The 23,306-nt window shown below is 55.2% G+C and overlaps 2 protein-coding genes across 10 annotated transcripts; one reads left to right on the forward strand and one right to left on the reverse strand.

Moving 5' to 3' along the window:
* The first annotated feature begins 1,354 nt into the window (after positions 1 to 1,354).
* On the forward strand, positions 1,355 to 19,336 carry STX1B (syntaxin 1B). Of its 2 annotated transcripts, none has more exons than XM_047837992.1 (10): positions 1,355 to 1,384; positions 9,360 to 9,434; positions 9,636 to 9,735; positions 9,850 to 9,924; positions 12,447 to 12,520; positions 12,885 to 12,993; positions 13,175 to 13,248; positions 15,417 to 15,554; positions 15,655 to 15,765; positions 18,550 to 19,336. In XM_047837992.1, the coding sequence occupies exons 1-10, from the start codon at positions 1,355 to 1,357 to the stop codon at positions 18,607 to 18,609; spliced, it is 846 nt and encodes a 281-aa protein (XP_047693948.1). In that variant the 3' UTR covers positions 18,610 to 19,336. The 2 variants fall into 2 exon arrangements, with proteins under 2 accessions (XP_047693948.1, XP_047693947.1); XM_047837991.1 differs by lacking the exon at positions 18,550 to 19,336 and adding an exon at positions 16,022 to 16,272.
* Positions 19,337 to 19,574: 238 nt separating this feature from the next.
* HSD3B7 (hydroxy-delta-5-steroid dehydrogenase, 3 beta- and steroid delta-isomerase 7) lies at positions 19,575 to 23,191 on the reverse strand. 8 transcript variants are annotated; one of them, XM_047837986.1, is made up of 8 exons: positions 23,079 to 23,186; positions 22,557 to 22,728; positions 22,191 to 22,346; positions 21,836 to 21,944; positions 21,439 to 21,538; positions 21,116 to 21,278; positions 20,320 to 20,621; positions 19,575 to 19,845 (listed from the first exon to the last, which is right to left on the reverse strand). In XM_047837986.1, the coding sequence occupies exons 2-8, from the start codon at positions 22,720 to 22,722 to the stop codon at positions 19,840 to 19,842; spliced, it is 1,002 nt and encodes a 333-aa protein (XP_047693942.1). In that variant the 5' UTR covers positions 22,723 to 22,728; positions 23,079 to 23,186; the 3' UTR covers positions 19,575 to 19,839. The 8 variants fall into 8 exon arrangements, with proteins under 8 accessions (XP_047693942.1, XP_047693941.1, XP_047693937.1 ...); XM_047837985.1 differs by having other exon boundaries at positions 20,236 to 20,621; XM_047837981.1 differs by having other exon boundaries at positions 19,575 to 20,621.
* Between the last annotated feature and the right edge of the window lie 115 nt (positions 23,192 to 23,306).

Raw genomic sequence — 23,306 nt, forward strand, 5'->3', positions numbered from 1 at the left:
TGGGCTAAAAGGGTGATGGGCATTAAGGAGGGCGTCTGTTGGGATGAGCACTGGCTGTTATGTGTAAGTGATGAATCAACAAATTCTACTCCTGTTAACTAACTTGGATTTAAGTTTAAAAAAGAGAGAGAGAGAGGTCATAAGGGTCCTATGTCACTGAAAGATCATGAAGGGTAAGGCCCCTGACTAGTGGTCGATGGATTTGGCATCAAGGAGGTGATCAGGTAACTTGGCAAAAGCAGGTTTAAGGCCTGTCAGGGGCCAAAGCTCCACTGCAGGGGTGGAACAATTGGTGTGATGTTAAAATATGGAGAAGGGGAGAAGAGAGGTGGGCATCAAGGAGAAGGACACAGGGTACTTGGACCTTCAGGTGTACCTTCATTCCCCTCCCAATGAGGACAAATTTCGTTTTCAACATTCAGAGCCATGTAAAGATAGGCCAAGAGTTCTGGTAAGGTAGTGAGCCCCCTGTCCTTGGAGGTAGACAAGCAGAGCTCTGAGACCCATGGCTGTCACAGACCAGGCAAGGCTGTGCAAAATAAATCCCAAAACAAACAAGTCCCTGTCCTTCCAGGCTTGGCTGATTCCTTGCATCACAAAAGCCACCTAGAGGGTCGGTTTTGCTGTTTCTAGTGTCCAAAGAACCTCCTGCAGGGACACATACACAGAGGTGGTCGTGCACACGCTCGCACAGATACTCACAGATACCAAACATAAAATCTATCTATATCTCCTGGTGTAAAGGGATGCACAGCAACCCTTCCCTGGGTTATTCCCTTAATTCATTCCTTTACCCCCTTTCTGCCATCACCACCGCCCCCCCCCCCCCCCCCAACCCAGCAGCTCGCTGCCTCCCGCCGCATCTCCTCTGCCTCTCTCCGAATCTTTCCCTGCTTCTCTGGTTCTGCCCTTCCCCACCCTCCTCTAGGCCTTTCCACTCCCCCTCTCCCTGGGTCCCCCTCCCCCGGACTACAACCCCCAGGCGCCCCCAGCCCCGGGCGCTGCGCATGCCCCCTGCTCCCCGCCCCCTCCCGGTTCCCCCCTCCCTCCCTTCCTCCTTACCTCCCTCCGCCCCCCTCCCCCGCGCTTCGGCTCCCGCATCCCTCCATCCGAGCCTGTGCCGCAGCCGCATCGCCACCGCAGCCCCGGCAGAGCCGAGCCCGGCCCAGGCCCCTGCCCCTGCCCGGCCCTCGGCTCGCCACCCCCGGCCCCGCCCCCGTCCGCGGGCCCCCCCCCAGCGGCTCCGGTGCCCCCCGGCGCCCCCAGACTCCGGCCTCCAGCACCGAGGCAGGAGGCAGGGAGCAGCAGCAGAGGCAGGAGGACGAGGAGGAGGAGGAGGAGGAGCCGTCGCAGGATGAAGGATCGGACTCAGGAGCTGCGGAGTGTGAGCTTGGGGGTGGGGAAATGGGGGGGCGGGACCCCAATATTGGGGGAGCGCGTGGGGGTGGAGTGGGGGAGGTGCTGGGACATGGGGGCAAATGATGGGACTGGAGGTTGGTAGTAGGGACACCCCAGTATCTGGAGGCACCTGATGTCTCCAATGAACCTGCATTTTGGGGACAGCGGCTGGAAGAGGTTGGAGGCCATTAAGACTCAAGGGGGCAGGAGAGATTTCAGGGGCCTTGGATACCCACATTCCCAGGAGAGCCCTGGGGTCAAATCTGGGGATGGGAGAGAGTGAACATCAGGAGAGAATTGGAGGGTACTGTCTGTCATCCCCTGGGCAGATTTGCAGAATGAGAAAGATGGGGGCGGTTACTGGGCCAGGCTGAGTCTAGCGGGACCCAGATTTGGGGGGTGCTCTGGGGAAGGACACAGGTTGGGCCAGAGATGCCAACACCTGGCAGTGAATGAAGTGGATGTTTGTGTGTGCACGCGTATGTTGCTCCCTGTGGGGAGGGGGCACCTCTCAGAGGCAGGGAGGGAAGTGGTGGCCTCAGGAGACAGCCAGAGGGCCAAGGCCTGAGATTGGGTGACCCCAGAGGTGGGAGTTGGGGCTGCAGAGGAGAGGGGGAGGAGGTTCCATGCACAGGGCCACGGAACTGGGTTTTGTGACATGGACTGCTTTGCTGGGGGGAATTGGGGCATTCTGAACAGTCAGGGGCAGGTTGATGTGGACCCCTGGTCTGCAGGCCTGAAGAGGCCTAGCTCCAGGAGTCTGGCCAGGCAGTATGTGTTTGGGTGACAGGGGGAGGAGGGCGGCACTGATGTCCGCAGTGAAGGCTGCTATTTGGAGGGGCTGGGGAGTGGGGGCTTGATGAGAATGGTTTCTAGGGTAGGGAGAATGCTGGGAGATTTGTAGAAATGACCTGGGGGCCCAGAAGGCAAAGCTGACAGCTTGCTCTGTGCTCCAGGCCTGTGGTGTGATGTTACTAAAGTACTAGCCCCCGCCATGATGTATCCTGATGCACTGGGTCTTTCTCAGGAGGAGCCTGTTGGTGGTTCCCTGCTCCCAGGGTTGTTACCCCATTTGACAGATGAGGAGACTGAGGTTTGGAGGTAGCAGGAACTTGTCCAAGGTCACCAAGCAAGTGGGTGGGAGGATCAGACTGGAATCTGGGTTTCCAGTCTGGCAAGTTGACATGTGCCTCTGCTTTTTTGGTCTTTGAAACAGAAGTCTGAACACTGGGGGTAAAAAGCTCTGTCTTTGGAGAGCCCCTGGATATGGGGGTGGGAAACCAGATTACAGAAAACAAGAGGAAGGGGCTTGAAGATAAGTGACTGTCATCTCTGGGGAAAGACGGGTTGGCAAATGAGAAGGAAGAAGAAACTGGTGGTTGAATAGGGAATTTTGAAGTTTTCTTTATTAAACTTCCACTGAATGTAAGGGTCAGGCATCTAGAAAATGGCAATAATAAAAACAACTAACCCCCTAGTGCCAGATATTGTTTTGAGTGTTTTATTCATATTTACTCATTTTGATCCTCACCTCAACCCTGGTACTAGTCTGATTCCATTTTACAGATAAGGAAATTGAAGCCCAGAGACATTAAGTATCAGGGATCAGCGTTCTGGATCAGAGTCACATAGCTAGTAAAAGGCAGGCAAGCAGCTGGCTCCATCACTGGTGCTCTAAACTCCCTTTCTCTCGCCATGCACTTTTCAAAGCAGGTTGCTGTTTGTAATCTCATTGGACCCTCACTGACCTCCTGGTAAGGTATGTGGACTAAGAGACTACCTCATTTTAAAGCTGAGGAAACTGATGCCCAGAGTGGGTAAATAACTTGCCCAAGGTCACACAGCCATCAAGTGAGGAATGTGAATTTGAACCCAGATCCCCTGCTGCCAGGACAATTCTATCACTCTAAAACCCAGAGAAATGGAAAGCAGTTGAGGTGAGGTAGTGGTGAAATCATGGTATAGTTGGGGGGTGGGGGGGGAAGCTCCAAGACAAGGATGGAAGGGGAGGCAGGGCATGGAGTCCTCTTCCACATAGGTGAGGGAGGCAAGGAGGCCTGTCTGCTGGGGCTTCAGGGGGTAGGCAGTGTTGGGGGGGGGTGGCATGGAGGGGTAAAAGGAGTTGGGTAAGTGCTGGTGGCTCTGGTGTTAGTCACAGCTCAGAGAGACTAGAGATTTGGGAGGGGTTGGGTGGGGTGGGGAGAAGCTGCCAGATGTAAGGAGTGCAAGGGTCTCCCCATCAGAGTTGAGAGCGAGGAGACTGGGAAGCAGGAGAGACCGGGCAGGGTGTTGGAGGCCTGGTTAAGAGGTCTCTGAGATGCTGAGAGTAGTGGGGGGCAGTAGTGGGAGGGGATGTCAGCTCAGGGGACCTGATCATCTTCCCAACAATACTTTCGAGTTCCCCTGGGAACTCAGATCTGTTTATCAAATACCCTGTGAGGGCACAGATTTGGGAGTCAGACTCCCAAATCCTAGCTTTGCTACTTCCTGTGTCACCTTGGGTTAAGTTTCTTAACCTCTCTGGTCCTCAGTTTCTTCATGTTTGAATTGGGAGTAATAATAGTACCCGTTTGCAGGATTGTCCCAAGGATTGAAATTAGGTAATATCAAAAAGTACCAAGAAGGGGCCTGGGCACAGCAGGGCCCTGTGAGCGTTTATTATTCCACATTTGACTTGCTTGTTTCCCTTGAACCTCATATCAGCCCCCTGGGATGGGCAGGATGTGACCCCTAATTTATTTTGGAGTAGATTGAGGGCCAGAGAGGCAACCGGACCAAGGTCAAACAGCTGTTAATGGCAGAGCTAGTGTTGAACCAGGGTTTTCTGTTTTCCAGTTCACCAAGCACCTTTGGGCATGAGTTGGGAGGTGCTGGACTGGAGTGGAGGCTATGATGGGGAGTTAATCTGCTGGATTGTTGTCCCAGGGTCCAAGGAGCAGGGCCAGGGTCAGGGCCAGGGCTCAAGAGGAGAGAACGGGAGCAAGTGAGTTGGAGAGGAAGATTGGGGAGGGAGAGAAGCCTGTGGGGTTGCATGGTGGACTGTGGAGTGGGAAGGCAGGAGGCCTGGGGGGTGGGGAAGATGAGTCCTGTAGGGAAGGAGGCTCAAATTTGAGGCCGGGTGGGAATGGGGGCCGTTAAAGGACAAGTCACACACTCTAAGGACAGGAACTGAGTCATCTATGTAGTACTTAGGTATGGGATAGGCACAGGGAGGACTTTCAGTGGTAGACCTGAAATAGTGAAAGAGCAGCCCAGTGTGAGAGGGCAGGGATCAGGAGAACCCTGGTGATAGACCACTGCCCCCCAGCTGCACAGGGCGCATTTCTGCTGTGCAAGCACAGCAAGTTCACCCCTGCCTCAGGGCTTTTGCACTTGCTGTTCCTTCTGTTGGTCCCCCTGTTTTGAACGCTCTTCCCTCTGCCTGGACCACTATTCCCTCTGACTTGAATTCTGTGTCATCAAATGTCACCCACCCCCAGAAAGGCCCTCCCTGACCATCCTGGGCCACCCCTGATAGCCGTTTCTCCCTCTCACTGGGTTCATCTCCCTCCTTGCCAGTTAGCATAGTCTGAAATCGTCTTGTTCATTCTTCGTCTCCCTCCAATAGAACGTCAGCTCCTTGGAGCTAGGACCTTCTTCCTGTCTTGTCCACCTCTGTGTTCTCAGCAGCAGCTAGAGAACTTGGCTCTGCTCATACATAGCTGCCAGGTGAATGAATGATTCAGTGGGGCACAGGGAGGATGAGGAAGGGAGTAGGTGGGTAAGGAGGGAGGGCAGAGTGGCAAGGTTGGGGGAGGGAGGGCGATGCTGGGTGCTGGGAGGGCAGAGAGGCCCAGTCAGGGAGACAGATGGACAGGAGTGGGGGTGCGGTGGAGAGAGGCTGCTGCCTCTAGATCAAATGATGTTTGCACCCCTGAGGAGCACCTGTGAGCATGTGTGTGCAGTGCGTGTTGGCACACGTGTGTTTACATACACACACGCGCACTCTGACTTTTCTGTCACCCAACACCAGGCTCTTTCTGCCTGTGTTAGTCACCTTCTTACCATCTGTCTCTGATCTCTGATCTCTGACCTGCTAGCTCACTCTGTCCCCCTCCTTCCATCCACGCATCTGTCTATGTGGTCTCCCCACACCAACGTACACGAGGGCCCTTGTATCTCTGATGGGGAAAGACTGAAGCTAGAGACTTGGATCTGATGCCCCCTATTCCCAAGGCGGTTCCAGAAGGTGCCCAGGACCTCTGCACTCTGTCACTTCATCCTTTCAAGCACTTGAGGAATTGGTGAGTAGGAAGAGCAGCGACTGTGAGTTTAAACCCAGGTGCCGCCCTGTCAGCACCCCATACAGCACCCACTGGATAATCTTGAGCAAGTCACTTAATCTCTCCGTGCCTCAGTTTCCTCATCTGTCAAATGGGTATAAGAATCGTATCTACTTCATGGAGTGGTTATAAGAGACACTCAAGGCACTTTGGACAGGGCCCAGCTCACTGCAATCTGTAAACATGTGTTAGATTTCTTATCTTCTTCATTTTGCATATGAGGAAACTGAAGCTTGAGTTGTCCGTAAAGCAGATCGAGCGCATACAATCGTCTTTTTCTGGGTAATCTCATCTGCCCATAGCCTGCATTCTTTTAGGCTGGCCAACTTCTTCCAGAAATGGAGGCCATGCTCATTAGCGAACATGCACACTGCAGAGCAGGGAGGGCCCTTGGTGCACCAGGCTGCCCTTTTTGCAAATGAACTGGGGCTCAGAGAAAGGCTGAGATTTGCCTAGGATCACAGAATAGGGCAAGGGAAGGTAGAACTCCTGGCTTCCTGTCTGGGCTCTTCCTGCAGCCCGGCCCCTTACTGGTTATCTCCCCTGGCCACAGGAGTTCAGCAGTACTGGGGACACAGCAGAGCAGGACTGCAGGGACAGATCCTGGGATTAGCACCAGGCAGGTCAAGTCTCACCTCTGGCCTTATTTGCTGTGAAGCCTTAGGCAGGTCAAGCAACCTCTCTGAGCCTGTTTCTTCATCTATAACATGGGAGGGGCAGCAGGTAATAGCCAACCCTCACTAAACACTGCTTCTCTCTGGCAGCATTAGGCATTTTTCCTGCCTGGTTTCATTGCCTCCACCTGCCCAGCATTTGGAGTAGACGTTATCGCCATTCAGTGAATGCAGAGGCTGAAGCTCAGAAGGCAGAAATCATGTGGCTTTGCAGCTGCTAACCTGGGCAAGTTCTTCAGCCTCTCTGTGCCTCAGTTTCCCCATCTATAAAAGGGGGCTATAATAATATCTACCTCAGGAGGCTATTGTGAGAATTAAAGGGACAAATGTACACACAGGGCATAGAATGGTGCCCAGCTCGTTCTAACACGCTTTGTAAATGTTTGCCATAATTATAATTATACTAGCCAGTGATCTTTATAGACTTTACATAAAGATTAAATGAGATAACAAGAATATAAGACCTATGTGGAAGGTGTTATTATAAAATAATGTTTTCCTAGGATTTCGGGGCACAGAGCCTCACCCAGATTGGGCCTTAGCAGGAGCTGACCTGAGCGGGAAAACATGTGGTGGCAGAGTTGGTGGAAGGAGGTGGCCTGGTCTCAAGCCTTAGAAGGGGCTGTGGGGGAGGTCTGTCTTAGATGCCTATGATTTCCAGCCCATTCAGCCCAGGTGCCCTTGGACAAGTCACTTCCCTTCTCCCCCTCTGACCTCCTGTTCCCTCATCTGTGAAATGGGGACACGGATATTTGCTCAGCCTCTCTCTCAGGGCTGTGTGGTGAGGATCAAAAGGGATTATAGATGGAAAAGTGTTTGTACCCTGTAGAGGATTACTAGCTCTCGGGCCTCTACCTTTCTTCCTCTCTCAAGGACAAGTAAACAGGCAGCCAGGGATGTCCCAGGGCAAAACCTAAGGGAACTGGCTCTGGGAACAACAGTAGAGAGGGAAATTAGACTTTAGAAAATCAAAAGTCAGTGTGGGAAAGGGACAGAACAGGAAAGTTCCCAGGCACCTGAGCCAGAGACACGCCTCATGACCGGTGGGCAGCTGGGCAGAGGGCTGAAGTCAGAGAAGTGGCAGAGGAATGGCTTTGGCTGTAGGGGAGGGAGACCTTGTGGTGCAGCTGGCTTGAGGACACAGTATCAGGGGAAGCCAGTGGGTCCTCAGAGATGAGATGAGCATCCCAGAGCCCCTCCGGGCCAAAGTTTATCGGGATAGCCCTGGTCTGGTGGAGACTTGAGAAGCCTGACGTCCTATCAGAGTCCCCGAGCCCGGCCTGGTATTACCTCTCCTTCTGAGGGCAGCTGTGGGCAGACGGAGGAGCCTCCCTTTCCCAGGGGATGTTTGGGATGGTCTGGAAATTAAATGTAAGTGCTGAACACATTTTCTGACATGGGGTGGGGCCCAGCGTCTGTGGGGAGAATCCCTTGAGTTCCATTTGGGCAGGAAGCTGGGGTGGCATTGAGAGTGTGCAGCTGGAGGGCTCCTCCCGGTGCTGCTGGGGCTCTGCTGATTCCGAGTTCACTTGGCTGCCTAGATTGCATCTAGGTCCCATCTGGCTCTGTCTAGGTTCGATCTGAGCTTGTCTGGGATCTGTCTGCCCCGAGTCTAGTTCGGTCGAAGCCTGTCTGGTTTCTGTCAGATCCTGTCTGTGATCTGCTCAGACCCTGTTGAGGTTCCGTGTGAGTGCTTGTCTTTAGATCCCAACAGGCTCTACCCCAAGTGGACACTTTTGGATCCTGTCTTGATTTCATTCAGGCTTTGGTAGTCAGATTCTTTTGGCTAGGTTCTTTCTGGAGGTCCGGGTGAACTCTGTTTCAATTTCTACTGGGGCCGATTAGAGCTCCTCATGTAATTAAGCTTGACAGGCTCAGCTTTTGTCCTCAGACTTCTGTCCCAAGCAGAGAAGAGTCTCAAGCCCAGAGTGTGTAGCACTGGGGAGCCCACCCTGTCCCCTCTCTTCTTCCCCAGCTCTGAATGAGTGTGCCGACCTGAGGGTCAGAGAGGCACAGAGGGCCCTCCCGAATGTCCCTGGGGTTGCCACACGTGTCAGAGGGCAGCTTTGCCGTGTGTGGGTGAACGTCAGCATGTCAGCGTCTCTCCGTGTGGGTGTCAGTGGGCCTATTTCTGTGTGTCTTGTGTGTCAGCCCTTCTGTCCGTGTCACTGGTCTGTCTGACGGTGGCGGTGGCGGTGGTGGTGTGGGTGGGTAAATCCCTTTGTGTCTCTGAGCCCTGGGGGTGGAGGGCTGAGCAGCTGCAGGTTGCAACTGGGAAATCCAAGCAAGTGAGAGTAGGTGGGTGTGAAGTTGGGAGAGGCTGGATGAAAGAAGTGAATACGAGGGGCAGAGCAGCTGAGGGGGTGAGTGCAGGCAGGGGAAGAAGACGCAGGGAGCCGGGGAGGTGGGGGTGCTGCCTGTGGCTCTCCTCCAGCCCTCCCTGGACTTGACTGCTTGCTCAACTTGGCGCCCGCAGCTGGCAGTGAAGTGACCTTGCACAGGGGACGTGGCTGGCCGGGTGGAAGCTGGAGGGGAGCAAAGTAAGGCCTGGGCAGGAGCGGCCGGGAGGGATGGTGGACAGGGTCAGGATCCTGGGCCTCCATTCCAGACCCCAGATGTTGCAAGGCTGACGTTTAGCCAGTTCATATGATACCGGTTCACAGCAGCTGTCCTGAGTGTCACCCACCTCCAGGGTGACTGGGCCAATTCCACCCTTGAGAGGGTGCCTTTTTCTGATTCCCTCCACCCTGTCCTTTGGGCTGTTGGCCACCTGGCTTCCGGGACCCCGTTCCACAAGAGAGCCAGTGTTCATTCTGACTGCTTGGTGCCCTTGCGTATGACCTGCATATGACCTCCCCCCCCCCTGCATATGACCTCTCCCAAGACCTCTGCTCTGAGCCTAGAGCTGGGAGCATCAGACTCGGGGTAGGGACTGTTCATGGATTCTGCCTCTCTTGCCTCCCAGGCGAAAGACAGTGATGATGAAGAGGAGGTGGTCCATGTGGATCGGGACCACTTCATGGATGAGTTCTTTGAACAGGTAACTGAGCTTCCGATGCTCTCAGACCCAGAAGCTGGCCCCCAGCCAACAACTTCCTTTGCCCTGTTCCCGCCCCTGCTCTCCACTTCTACACCCCCTTGGCCCTTAGATCTTGCCCATTTACCTGAACCCTGACTGAGCCCCCGGGGTCCCTTGCCTGGCTCAGCGACTTGGCTGGGTATAGCTGATTTGCTGCTCCAGGTGGAAGAGATCCGGGGCTGCATTGAGAAGCTGTCAGAGGATGTGGAGCAAGTGAAAAAACAGCACAGTGCCATCCTGGCCGCCCCCAACCCAGATGAGAGTGAGTGCTGCTTCTGGGTGGCTGTAAGGGGGATGGGGTTAGACAAGTAGGGGAGTGGTGTAGGGGGTCTGGGCTCCCGTCCATACGTGTCATCCTCTCTGGCTGTGTCCCCAGAGACCAAACAGGAGCTGGAGGACCTCACCGCAGACATCAAGAAGACTGCCAACAAGGTTCGGTCCAAGTTGAAAGGTGAGGAATGCAATCCCCAGACTAAGGAGGAAAACAACTGTGCCCTCGTTGGACCAAACATGCCTTTCTATAAGGAACGTCTACAAATTTCCAGGACCCAGATTTCTAAACAGTGAGAAAGCGCAAAACCCCCAGATTCCCCTCCTTGCTCCAGATTCTTTGGAGAAAGATACACGACAAGGAAGTGGGGGGGGGGGGGGTTGTCCAAGTTGCGTCTGTACTCTGCTGGATCCATCAGCATGAAGGTCCACCAGAAAATACAGTCTACCAAGTGGCTTTAGTTTCATTAAATCCTTATTTCTCCAGAACAGGTGCCAGGCCTAGCGCTAAGCACCCAGTAGGTGGGCTCAGCAAATGCTTCTGAATTGGTATCGTCGGCTCAGGACAGATTGGACTGTGTGGCTGACATCAGGAGCTGGCAAGCTTTCAGGAGGGACCTGCCAAATGCTTATGTATTTGCTCTAATTTAAGGACTTGGGTGCTGGTAATAACCACCTTCCCTCAAAGCATTGTGGGTTGGGAACCTCCTTGTCTGCTGGTGCCAGGGGAATAGCAGTGTTACCGTGAGGTGGTAATTCAGTATCAGAAAACATTTGCCAGGCACCTACTTTGTCTGAGGCACATTGCTGGGCTTTGGGGGAGAGGTGTCATGTCAGATGCCTGGCCTTGAGCATACTAACCTTTGTCCAGAGAGAGGAGAACAGGGACTCCATGCCTTCCCCGAGTCAGTGGGAGGTCATGTGTGAGCCTCCAGTGCTGATCTGTAAAAATAAGCCCTTTACACTTGTGTGCTGGAAAGGAAAATGGCCCAAACTGGGAGTGCATTAAGTACAAATCCAGACAGACAGAGTTCAACTTCCATCATCAACTCAGTTCTGGACAGCTTCCATCATCAACACATTCCTCACCTCAACTTTCTCATTGGTACAGTAAGAAAAACAGAAGCAATTGCAAAGCAGGTTTTTAGTTTTGTGTGTGTGTTTTTTTTTGTAGCATTTTTTTTTTTTTTACTCTAAATGAAATCTTACAGAGAACTCCAGTATATACAACACATAAAAGTCATGCTATTCTGGCTGTACTGGGGTTGGGAGACCCAGGGCCCTACCCACCTCGCCTCCCCTTTACTCCTGGCAACAGTCCTTGAAGTTCTTTCTCAGAAGCAGTGTTCCATGGAACACCATTTAAAAATTCCTGGGCTCAAAGATTTCTCTGGGCCCATTGAGCTCTGACCTTAACACTCTCTATAAGACCAAGAGGTGGCTCCATGGATCAGGAGTCCAGGAACAGACCAAGAAAGAACCCAGAGAAAGTAGGAGTGATGTAGAGAAGCTGACCTTCCAGGCCTCCAGAAAAAGAGAGGAAATTTTCTTCTTCTCCATCTTTCTCCAGCTATTTTGGTGGCATGAGCTTGGGCTTTGTGTGTGACCTTGGGTCAGTTGTTTTACCCATTTGAACCTCAGCTTCTAGTGTAAAACATGGACTGAATTCCTAGGATTGTTGTAAGAAGTCAGTGAGGTCCTGTAAAGGCCCCCTCACTCCATGGCTTGGCTCCAGTCCCAAGCCTGACAATAGGGTCCCAGTATGGGCCGGAGGCTCTGACTTCCCTGGGTGTGTGTTCCTGTGCTTTTTCAGCAGCAGGTGGGCCAGAGGTGTCACTCAGTTACTGTGCCCACCATTGCAGGTAGGGGAGCATCGGGGGTGCTATTCAGCCCCATATCTCCCCTGCTGCCAGCAGAACAGAGAAGTGATGTTCTCAAGAATGGCCTGGAGGCCCTTCCAGGTCTGGAGGGCCTGGTTGATTCATCCCTGCTGCATTTTCAGAGCACTGTAGATCTTATCACACACAAGCTCTTTTTTAGAAAATCTGAATGATAGATGGTAGGAGTGCATGATCCAGAAGCAGGAATCCCAGTTCATCTGTGCAGCTTTTCCAGAACATCTTGTAGAAGTGGGAATTCCCAAATTAGGGGTCACCTTGCAGGGCTGGGGGAGAGCTATTTTCTATTGGAACATCCCTCCCTCACCCTAGGATTTTGGAAGAAAAGGGCGGCCACTAGAACCTGACCCACCTGGAAGTGCCTGCCTTCTGCCAGAAAAACCTCAGGATGGGTTCCTGCCCTCTTTCCAGAGGCCTTAGGAAATGGAGAGTTCTCCACATACTGGAGACCCTCCAGTGGACTGGGCCCACACCCCCCTCAGTGGGGTTAAGCACGAGTTACAGCTGTGGGACTTTCCAAGACCCAGCACTTCCTCCTGAACAAGTAGCCCCTTTCTGTCTGGTGACCCGCGAACCCTCAACCTCCCCTCCTACCTGCCTTCCAGACGCCCTGAAACGTCTGTCCCTCTATTCACCCGCCTCCTGCCCCTGCCCCTTGGATCCTCTACTGTCTGCCCTCGCCATGGGTATGACATCTCTTCACAGGCCTGGGGCCTGCCTCGGGGTGTCGACCTTTCCTACGTCCCGGACCCCTGCCCCACATGCCCCGGGTCTCCCGCCGGTCACTGCACCCTCTCTCCCGTAGCGATCGAGCAAAGCATTGAACAAGAGGAGGGGCTGAACCGTTCCTCCGCGGACCTGCGCATCCGCAAGACCCAGGTAGGAGGTGGCAGCCTGGCGGGGTTGGGGGGGAGCCGGATCCGACGGGGGAGGACTCCTGGCGGGAGCCAGGCGAAAAGATAGTGGGCGGGCCAGAGCCGAGCAAAGCGCTGGGCGTGGCCAGTGAGGAGCCTGGGCGGGGTTATGGCGGAGGGCGGGGCTAGGCCCTGTCTCCCAGCTCTGGTTGGGACCCCGCCGGTTAGCGAGTTGAATGGGGGACCTGGCGCGGGGGCGTCCAGGGACTGACCAATTGTCTAGGGTTGGGATCGCAGCGCGAGTTAAAGAAGGGCCATAGGCCATCTCGGCTCCTCCCCCCTCCACTGCCTCCTTGACCCCTCCTGATGTGTCTGTACCCCTACCCTAGCACTCCACACTCTCCCGGAAGTTCGTGGAAGTAATGACCGAATATAATGCGACCCAGTCCAAGTACCGGGACCGCTGCAAGGACCGGATCCAGCGGCAGCTGGAGATCAGTGCGTGTGCCCCCTTTCAAAATCCCCAGGCTTGCCCCAGCCCTCTTCCAGGCCCTTCCTCTCCCTGGAGACCTTAAGGCCAGGTGGGGGGAGGGTGGGCTCCTGGGCCTCTGCCCCATCCCACTACTTCAGGCCCCCAGACTGGCCCAGTCCCTGAGCAGGGAGGGCTTTCTCTCCACAGCTGGAAGGACCACGACGAACGAAGAACTGGAAGACATGCTGGAGAGCGGGAAGTTGGCCATCTTCACCGATGATGTGAGCCCCGGGTGGGGGTGGGTCTGGTTTTGGAAACCATTTACTCTCTTCCCTCCCCAAGCCGAGGCCGAGCTAAGGTCTTAAGTCCATCGTGGAATAACAAAGAGTGGGAAGCCAGGACCTGGAACCGGGGAATTCCATGGGAGCAGAGCAGGAAGGCACCCTCATAAAAAAGGCCAACCTTTTGAGTAGCCAGATAATGTTCTAAACCCTTTACATATTGACAGTTACCTGCTACTTCATTCAGCCCTCACCACCACCCTCCGAGGCAGCCAGATTTCAGCGATGGGGTTTAAATAACTCATCCAAGGCCCCAGAGCCAGGATCCGGACCTGCGGTCTCCTGTCAGGGCTGGGGCTCTTCAGTGCTAAGATACACTACTCCCTCCTGAAGCGGGTCATTTCACCAAATGACTAATTTGCCTACATGTTGAAAAAAATTTTTAAAGTACCAGTTTTACTTTTGCTGACATTTTGCACCCTGCCCTTGTCATCTTCAGTGTGACTGGATGGGCTTCCCCACTGTAGTTCTTTCTCTTTGTAGATTTTGCCTTGGCCTGCCCAGTTCTGTCTCCCTGCTTCTGCTGGCAGAATGGCTCTGGTTTAGATTTCTAGACCAGAATTCAAGTATGTTCAGTGACTATCTAGCAGTTTTCAGTAAATTGTTATTTAGAGAACTGATCTTTGTTAAATTAGCTTTGAGCAATTGATTAGGGCCCGTTAACCTGGAGCCCTCCCAAACAGCTCTGCCCAGTCTCTCTGTCTGAGAACGGAGAGGAGCTTGGTGGGTTCCAAGAGGACAGAACTGATCCCCGCCAGCAAAGCCACCATCACTGCAATGGAAACGCATCATTACAATGCAGGGTGGTTGGGATCTTGCCTGAGGGATGCCCTGCCTGCAGACAGGTCCTAAGGTAGTGGTTAACTATTGGAGTCAGGGAAAGATTCCTGGGGGGAGTAGCATTGAGCTGTGCTTTAGGAAACAAGGAACATTTGGACATGGTGAGATGGGCAAAGGGCCCACTAGACAAAGGGCACAGACTGAACAAAGACAGGGAGAGGGAACCACTTGCCAAACAGCCATTGAATGATTTGGGCTCATAGAGGATATGTAGGAGATGAGGGCAGAAAGGGAGACTGAACCCTGGCTAGAGTAAAGGTGTGTAACCTGTGGTGGTGGGGAGTGGGGAGGAATAGAGGAGAGCCCTGGAGGATTTTAGAGCAGAGGAGTGGCTCCTCATGGAGCCTGAACAGTGAGGAGTTTGGGAAGAGAGTGGCCTGGCTCAGGCCAGGTTGTCTGTGGGGAGGAGGTATATCTGATTGTGGGTTGGAATCTCTCTCTCCCCCTGACTCTTGAGGGCTACAGTGCATTTCTTTTTTTCTTTTTTAATGTTTATTTATTCTTGAGAGAGAGAGAGAGAGAGAGAGAGAGAGAATGAGCAGGAGAGGGGCAGACAGAGAGGGAGACCCAGAATCCGAAGCAGGCTCCAGGCTCTAGGCCCTGGGCTGTCAGCACAGAGCCTGATGCGGGGCTCGAACTCATGGACCACGAGATCATGACCTGAGCCAAAGTCGGACGCTCAACCGACTGAGCCACCCAGGTGCTCCAGTGCATTTCTTTATTAGTTCTCCCCCATCTAATGTCACAGGGGCTCCAGAGTGGGCACTCTGCCTTCTCCTCTGGTCCTCTTCTCCTACTTGCTTTCTCTGTTGTGTCCTCTTTCTTTACCCTGTCTACCTTTGACCAGACGGGCGCCCCCGATGCTAGTGGTGGCTCTGCACCCCTATCTCTCTCCTCCCTGGGCTTCCCAGGTGTGTGTGTGTGTTAGAGGAAGCCCTGGGTGAGGTGGTGGGCTCAGGTTGGTTTTTATTTCTTGTATCTTAACAGGCCTCTTTTAGTGCCTTACTGTGTGCCAGGGACTGTTGTAATCAGCGTATGCATATTAACTCACTTAATGTGCACAACTGTGGGAGGTGGGCACTGCTATTATCCACCTTTTCTAGGTGTGGAAACCGAGGCCTAGAAACGTTAAACGGTTTGCCCACAGTTAGAGCTGGTAAATGACAGTTGGATTTGAACCCAGATGCTCTGGCTGCAGAATCCAAACTCATGGGAGTGAAGGGTGGTCTGCAGCTCCTCCCCCCTGTCCCCCACCCCCATTGCCCTAGATCAAAATGGACTCGCAGATGACAAAGCAGGCACTGAATGAGATCGAGACGAGGCACAACGAGATCATCAAACTGGAAACCAGCATCCGAGAGCTGCATGACATGTTTGTGGACATGGCCATGCTCGTGGAAAGCCAGGTACTGCCTTTCCCGCACATTCTAGGAGTCTGCCCTACGTCCCTGGGGTTCTTTCTTTTAGCCCAACCCCTACCCTGTCCTGTGCACATCTCCTCTGCAGGGTGAGATGATTGACCGCATTGAGTACAACGTGGAACATTCCGTGGACTATGTGGAGCGAGCTGTGTCTGACACCAAGAAAGCTGTGAAATATCAGAGCAAGGCCCGGAGGGTGAGCTGGGGCGGGTGGGCCTGTGGGACAGGTGGGCTGGGCTGAGCGGTCGGGGCAGGGCTCAGGCCAGGGCTGAGGTGAGTGATGAAATCCAGAGGGAGGCCTTATCTCTGGCTCTGACCTCTTCCTTTTTCTGTTTTCTCTCCCCTCCTCTTTTTCCTTACACCTGCTTCCCCATCTTTCCCTGCATCTGTCTGTCTCCCTTTATCTCTCTGTCTCTCTCCTCCTTCTTCCCTGTCACCCTTTCTGCCTGCAGAAGAAAATCATGATCATCATTTGCTGTGTGGTGCTGGGGGTGGTCTTGGCGTCATCCATTGGGGGGACGCTGGGCTTGTAGACCCCCCATCTCTCCCAGACCCTTCCCCCACCACATTGGGAGCAATACCCCCACCATCCCCTTCCATCCCCTGCTCCAGGCTCACCCCCAAGACAGACCCAGGCAGCCCCCCCTTCCCACCCCCCCCGTCAGACCCTGGAGTCCCTGGACCTCACCCTGCCATGGACCACCCCTGCCCCCGCACGTAGATAGCAGCAGGCGTGATTACACATGCACACCAACATGCATGCCGCCAGCACATGCTCGAGACGTGTGGACACCCCAGCGTGTGTGTGTACGTGTGTAGATGTGTGTAGAAGCACCAAATCACCCTTCTGCACCCCCCCCCCCCCCGCCGCCTCAGGTCTGTGTGTCTTCTGAGCTTCCCCCTTTCACTTGGGTTGTTGTGTGTAGACTGTGGCCGGGTATAACACAGCAGCCCACCAAGCCCCGCTCTGTCTTCTGTGAATAGATGTGTGTGTGTGTGTGTGTGTGGCCACAGATCCACAGACACACAATTCGCGTACATGGAATTTTGTGTTTGAGTGTTTGAATCCAACACAACAGCACTTCTTCCACGGATCCCCACCTCCCCCATGTCTGCTATAGGTAGGGCCAGTCGTGAGTGTACAGACGCTCACACTCACATTCCCAGAGGATCCAGGTGGGCCCAGACACACATAGGCCATGGCAGACACCCCAGTGTGATGTTAAGCAAACCTTCCTGGCTTAGGCACCCCAGGGGCTGGCATGTGTCCCAGGGAGCGTGTGTGTGCATGTGTGTGCATTGTGAGCCTGTGGAGTTTAGCCAAGGTGAGTGGAAGCGTGTAAATAAGCTAGCTCGGCCTGTGTATACGTGTGCATTTCCCCCAGCAGGTAATGTGAGGAATACGTGTGTGTGTGTGTGCGCGCGTGTGTCTCAAGGACATGCCTGAAATTTGATGGGTCTTCTCCTCGGACAGAGCTCTCCATATTGTGCGCTGGACACCCATTTTGGGTAGGCCCAAAAATACACATTTCTGTGCTATGTGGAATACATCTGTGTGAGAGTGTGTGCGCGTGCGCCCATGTGTGTGTCTAGAGGCTTTCTACATGGTGTGTTTCTGCCCGCCTGTGTGTTATATGCACACACGTTTGTCTTTAAAGACACGTCCCCGTCCAGGTTTGTTTATCTGGACGTATCTGCCCTCTCCCTCTCTCCCCAGAGCTGCTGACCAACATTTGGTGTGGTCACACACCGTCCCATCAACATTGTGCAACTGCAGCTTCCTGCCCTGCCAGGTTTCAGAGCCCCTGTGCACACGTGCCCACACGCCTGTGTTTCTCTGTGTCTCTGCCAGAGGGTAGACCTTTGTTGAGAGCGGGTGCACCTCGGTGTGCTCACGCATGCCCAGGCTGAGGGGACCTCTTGCGGGGGGCCCACTGAGGCACATACATACACACAGGAACATGCACGCTCCCACGGGCGTGGTGCCCTTTCAGGCTGCACCCACTTGCATGTAGATGCCACCCAAAAGGGCTATTTGTGGGAAATGTTACTGACGAGGTGAATGTCAAGGGCCACCCCAGACAGACCGAAAATTAGGGCATTCCTGCCTTCCACACATTTACCTCTGAACTGGCCAGGGCTTGTCCTCACCACCACATCTGACACTCTGGACTCTGCCTCAGGGACTGGAACTGTTATTTCAGGAATACTGGAATGGTCAGTTGGCAGCAGCCACTCAGGGTGAGCCGAGTTCCAGGACCCATCCCCTGCCGAAATGTTGGCAATAGCTGTCCCCCCACCCCGCCCGCCCGTCCCCTGGGTTGAGATTGAAGGTGAGGGCACAGGCCCGAGCTTCTGAGGGTGAAGAAAGGGCCCACTCCTCCCTCACTGTGTAGACAGCACATGCACTATGCATGGAGGGTTGGGGGGTAAGGTTGGTGGCGGGGCTGCAGGAGATGCATGAGCAAAAGACCCACATATACAGGATTGAACACACAAGAAGTACGCCCTGCCCCAGGGTTGGGTGTGTGTGTGCAGATTGTCTCCCGGGGTCCCCCTTCATGTGAAGTGGTGTGTGTGTGTGTGTGTGTGTGTGAGAGAGAGAGAGAGAGAGAGAGACAGGGAGACAAAGACACAGGGAGACAATGCGGATGTGACCTTCTGGAACACAATACCCCTCCCACCCTCACCCAGCTCAAGTAGCTTGACCCTACTTGAGCTGTGTGAGCCCTGCCTGTGTGACGCCAATATATGTAACCCCCAAGGTGGGCTCTGTTGAGGAGGGGAGCCTGTCCGTCCCTTCCAAGAATGTCCTTCTTCAGGACAGGCAGTTTGCCCCAGTGTCTGATTACAGCCCTCCTGCTCCCATCTCAGGCTTCTTTGGGGACATCAGAGCAGGCCCCAGCATCCCCACCCTTTTTGCTTCCTGCTGCCTAGCCAGGACACCCTTGTGGCCCCTGTGTTTCCGGAATTCCTACAGCCTTGGGGCCACAAGAACAAGGGTGGAGCCACGGCTGGAATGATGCTGTTGCCTCCTTGAGTGGTATTAGGCCCATAGCTGTCCATTCCTGGGTCTCCATTGGACCAGAGGATCCCCGAGGGTCTGCTGTGCCCCACCTTCTGCAAGTCCCACAGGTCATATGATGTGTTTGCTTGTTGGCTGCCGTGTCTGTACGTGTCCTGGAATGTTGTCTGGGGGCTGGTGGCTTTTGCATGTTCTTGGACGAGTGTGCTGCTCACCCTCCGTGCACCTACAACCTCCAAGCCCATGTGTGCCCTGTGGGTGGTCCTGGGCCTGGCCAGGGCTCGCTGCTTCCCCGTCCCCTTTCTCCCTAGCCCCGCCTCTCATGAAGCACACTGCGTGTCCATCCCATGTGCCTGTGGGTCGATGCACGCTCTTGCCACGCCCTGAGCGTGTGTACATGATGTGTTCTATGCATTCACCCTGTCCCCCCAGCCTGCCCCGCAGAGGACAAGATGGGTGGCGCCCGGCTCCCTTCTTCCCCCTACCGCCCCCTTCCCGCTGTGCAGCCGTGTGCGTTGGCGTGTGTTTCCGTGTCGCTGGCGTGTCACGTGATGTAGCCGTGTTTGCTGACATGAGCCCTTGCCCCTCCTGTTTCTCCGTTGGTTTCTAGAGCTCTTTCCCTTTCCTCCCCAGAGGGGACAGGACTCCTGGGGCCTGGCTGGGGGCTCAGAGCCAGGCCACCCTCTCCTGTTAGCCCTCAGAGTCCCATTTCTCTCTATTGGTGACCAAGTTGCAAATGGATAAAACACAGGAAAATTCTGCCCCGCCCCCTGCCCTGCATGTCCTGTCCCCAGAGCCCCCCCCCACCCCCACCCCGGGCCGGGTCGGGCCCCGTGGGACGGGAGAAATAGCAACCAATCCAACAGCGGGCGTGCTGTGTGCTCACTTCCTTCTGTCCCCACACGGGACAGGCGCCGTGGGGAAGGGGGAGACATGGTGGGAGGCGGGAGGGAGAGCTGGACAGGCAGATGGGCACAGGCTTGGATAAGGAACTTTAATCTAGGGCTTGGCCAGGTACAGCATTACCAGGGCATCCTCAGGCAGAGATCAAACATTACTGCAGGAACTAATTTGGGTGGAGGGGTGGGAAGAAGGAAAAATACACAGATTTGCGTAGGCTTCATTGAAAAGAGCTGTCCAGAGGTGATCAATGTTTGAAAATAATGGGACTGTGATCCCTGAGGGAGGGCCAAAGGTGGTGACAGGAGCCAGAAAGTATCTTCACTCTGAATCCAGGCCTGAGGGTCACACCTGGACACAAGAAAGCCAGCATGAAGCCCATGGAACTCCTATTCACTTCCCGCTCGAAAAGCCAGAAATGGGATGGGCAGTTGAGAACATCAGGGGAATCAGACATCGGCCAACCAGCCATCAGGCCTGGGTTGAGAGTGAAGACATGCCTGCCCCAAAACCCTGCCCTAGAACTTAGACGCATCAGGACATGGACTGAAGGCTCATGGGATTAAAACTGTGGAGAGCTGTAGGATAACCAGTGTGGCACCAGACCCCTCTTCCAGCTCTAGAATGCAGCCTTCCCTCCCCACCCAGGGTTTGAGGGCTCTGGACCTGGATGGATGTGCCATGCTGGGCTCCAGGGCCCCAGCTCCACTGTTAAGGGGCTGAACCCTCCACGGCCTGTACCCAGCGGATGGTGCGGGTCCGGCTGTCCTCCCACGAGAATAGGGGCTTGTAGCCGAAATGGCGCTGGGCTTTGTTGGTGCTCACGGTGAAGGTGGTGTTGGCCACGGCCAGCGTGTAGGGGTTGAGCAGGGGGGCGTAGAGCAGCAGTGGCCGCAGCAGCCACTGCAGCAGGGCATTGAGAGTAGCCAGGAGCATCAGCAGCCAGTAGGGTACCAGCAGGCGGGTGTCCACCAGCCGCAGCCCACAGGGGCCCAGGAACTCCATGTTGAAGTCCTCGTAGCTCTTATAGGGTGATTCGTCATAGCAGAAGTACACCTGGCCGCCCATCAGCGCAGCTCGCTGCTCCAGCTCTTGGGCTACCAGCACGTGCATCCAGGCCACATTGCCTGCCAGTGGAGGAGGGGAGGCGAATGTGCCCCTGAGTGCCCTGGAGACGACGCAGACGCTGCTCTCCCCTGGGCAGGCCCGTGTCCAAGCCACACCCCCTCCGTGGGCTCACGTAGGCACGCCCACATAACCACAGCGCTGGTGAAGGGTGCTTTCTCCTCTGCCCTGTAGCCACTTGCCCTCCCGGGCCGGCCTGCATGGATGCTACTTCTTCTGTTGGCCCTGTGGAGATGCTGCCCCTGTCCTCTCCTGGGGAGAGGCCGCTCCCGTAATTGCAGTCCTGTCCTCAGCCTGTGGCATGTTTTCTACGTTAGCCTTCCCAACTCACACAACTGCAGTTTCCTCTGCGGCCTGCGCAGACAACGCCTGCATCTCCGTCTACTCTGGTCCACATATGGCTCACCCTTTTCTAGCCAGGGCACACACCGCCCACCCGGGACCACATGGGTCCTGCCCTGTTCTTAGCCTGCCTGCTGTGTAGGCTGGGCCTTACCCACATAGACCCGGCTGTGCTCCACAGAGGCTGGGATGGCCCGGAAGAGCCGACCCCCCAGACGAAGGCCCTGGTGGTAGAAGTCCCTCATGATCTGGTGGCCTTCGCCGTAGATGCCAGTGGGACGCAGGGCACATGTCACCAAGGACAGTCCCCCATGGACCTGGGGGCAAAAGGCAGGCAGGGCTAAGACCTAGGACCCAGAGGCCTGAACTGGCCTCCTCAACCTGGAGATTGGATACAAAAAAGTCCTGCTGGCCCTGGCTCTGCCTCTGACCAGGAGCCCTCCACACCCCCACTTTGTGTCTCTTCTCCTGTCTCACCTTCCTTCCATTGGCTTCCAGGACCAGCCGTTCAGCTTGGGCCTTGCTGCAAGGGTAAGGGTGTCTGTGTATTGCTTCATATGGGGTGTCCTCATTGCCCCTAGTTGGGGGAGAAGGAGAATTCTTTTTTTTTTTTAATGTTTTACTTATTTTGAGAGAGAGAGAGAGAGATCAGGGAGGGCCAGAGAGAGAAAGAGAATCCCAAGCAGGCTCCATGCTCCCAGCGCAGAGCCCGATGTGGTGCTCGACCTCAGGGTTCGTGAAATCACGACCTAAGCCCAGATCAAGAGTGGGACCCTCAGCCGACTGAGCCACCCAGGTGCCCTGGGGAGAGGGAATGGTCTTAATGCGGAGGGGAGATGGGGCTCTTACAGTATCAAGGGGAACCTCAGCTTACCTGTAGAAGGGGTGGCCTTTGATATTGGGCCCCACAACTTCCATGCTGCTCGTGTAGACCAGGAACCGTGTTCCAGTCTGCACACAAGCCTCAATCACGTTCTTTGTGCCTGGGAGAGGTGGTGGGGAGAGGGTGTACCCGAGCTAAAACTTCCTCCCTCTCTGCATCTTTCCCACCCACCCCCATCCCCAATTTGGGTGAGGGCCCGTGGCTTCCTTCCCCAGGTCCCACAGCAGGTCAGTGAGGGCTGCTGACCTGCTATTACAGGGGCAGGAGTACCCAGAGGACAGGTTTCCACAGGAGGATCACAGAAGTCAAGGTCAAAGAGGGGGTGGGGAACAAACAGCCACCTCACCCTGGACGTTGACCTCATAGATGGTCTCAGGACTGGCCCTCCCAAACACATCCACCAGCCCAGCTGTGTGGATGACCACGTGGGCTCCAGCTACAGCCGCTGCCACCTCATGGGCCTGGGTCACATCCCCCTGGATGGCAGTCACCTGCACGGGCCCTGGTAGGGATAGGAGCAGGCAGAGGCAGTGTCAGAGCTGGGGCCACCGGCCAGCTGCTGGGTTCAGCCTACACCCTCGGGAGCCACATGTTCCCAGCGTGACTCATTCATCCCATCCATGTGCACCGGAAGGCATAAACAGGCATCATCTTTTCCACCACGGCAAAGGGAGTCCACCCACCACCCCCGTTCCCTCTGCTCCACGATCACCTGTCTTCAGCTCCTCCAGCCAGGGACCCAGGTGCAGGTCAAAGACCCGCAGCTCATAGAGCCGGGGTTCCCGCTGAAGTAGCATCCGCACCACATGCTCCCCTAGGAAGCCGCAGCCACCTGTGACCAGGTACACCAGCTTCCGGGTCTCTGCAGAGTCTGCCATGCCTGGCTGGGGAGGAGAACTGGAGTTGCCTGCCATCACCTACCCCAGTGCCAGCAGCTCACCTGTTACTCCTAGACAGGGCCTCTGGCCCAGTGGACTGGATCAGCGATCCAGTGGCCGGAGCTGCTCCTGGAGGCTGCAGCAGCCAGGCTAACCCACCCTCTGACTGCAGTTACTGAGATAAGAAGGGGGAGGGCTTGGCATTTGGGAAGGGCTCAGGGTTTGAGCTGGAGGGGGAGGTTCTGGGACAAAAATGGAGGGTAGGAGTTAAGGGGCTGGGAAGGAAGGGAGAGGGAGATGGGGAAGACTGTAACTAGGGAAAGGGACCCGTGGGCCCTGGCATCACCTCTGCCTACCTGCAGCCACAGTCCCAGGGTGCCCAAACTGGCCACCGGAGGAGGGACCCTCTTCTCTCGGCGCCTGGGCCAGCCGGCCAACACACCGTCCCCTTCTGCTTGCTCCTCCCTCCTGGCCCATTCCAGGAACAGACACCAGCCCAGCCTCCACCCCTCTGTCCCTCACACTCTTGCCATAGGGCACCCCCTGGTGGCCACTCTGCACTCCACTGCCATCGGGTTCCAGCA

Source organism: Prionailurus viverrinus, chromosome E3 (assembly GCF_022837055.1).
Source record: "Prionailurus viverrinus isolate Anna chromosome E3, UM_Priviv_1.0, whole genome shotgun sequence".
In the NCBI taxonomy this organism is placed as follows: domain Eukaryota; kingdom Metazoa; phylum Chordata; class Mammalia; order Carnivora; family Felidae; genus Prionailurus; species Prionailurus viverrinus.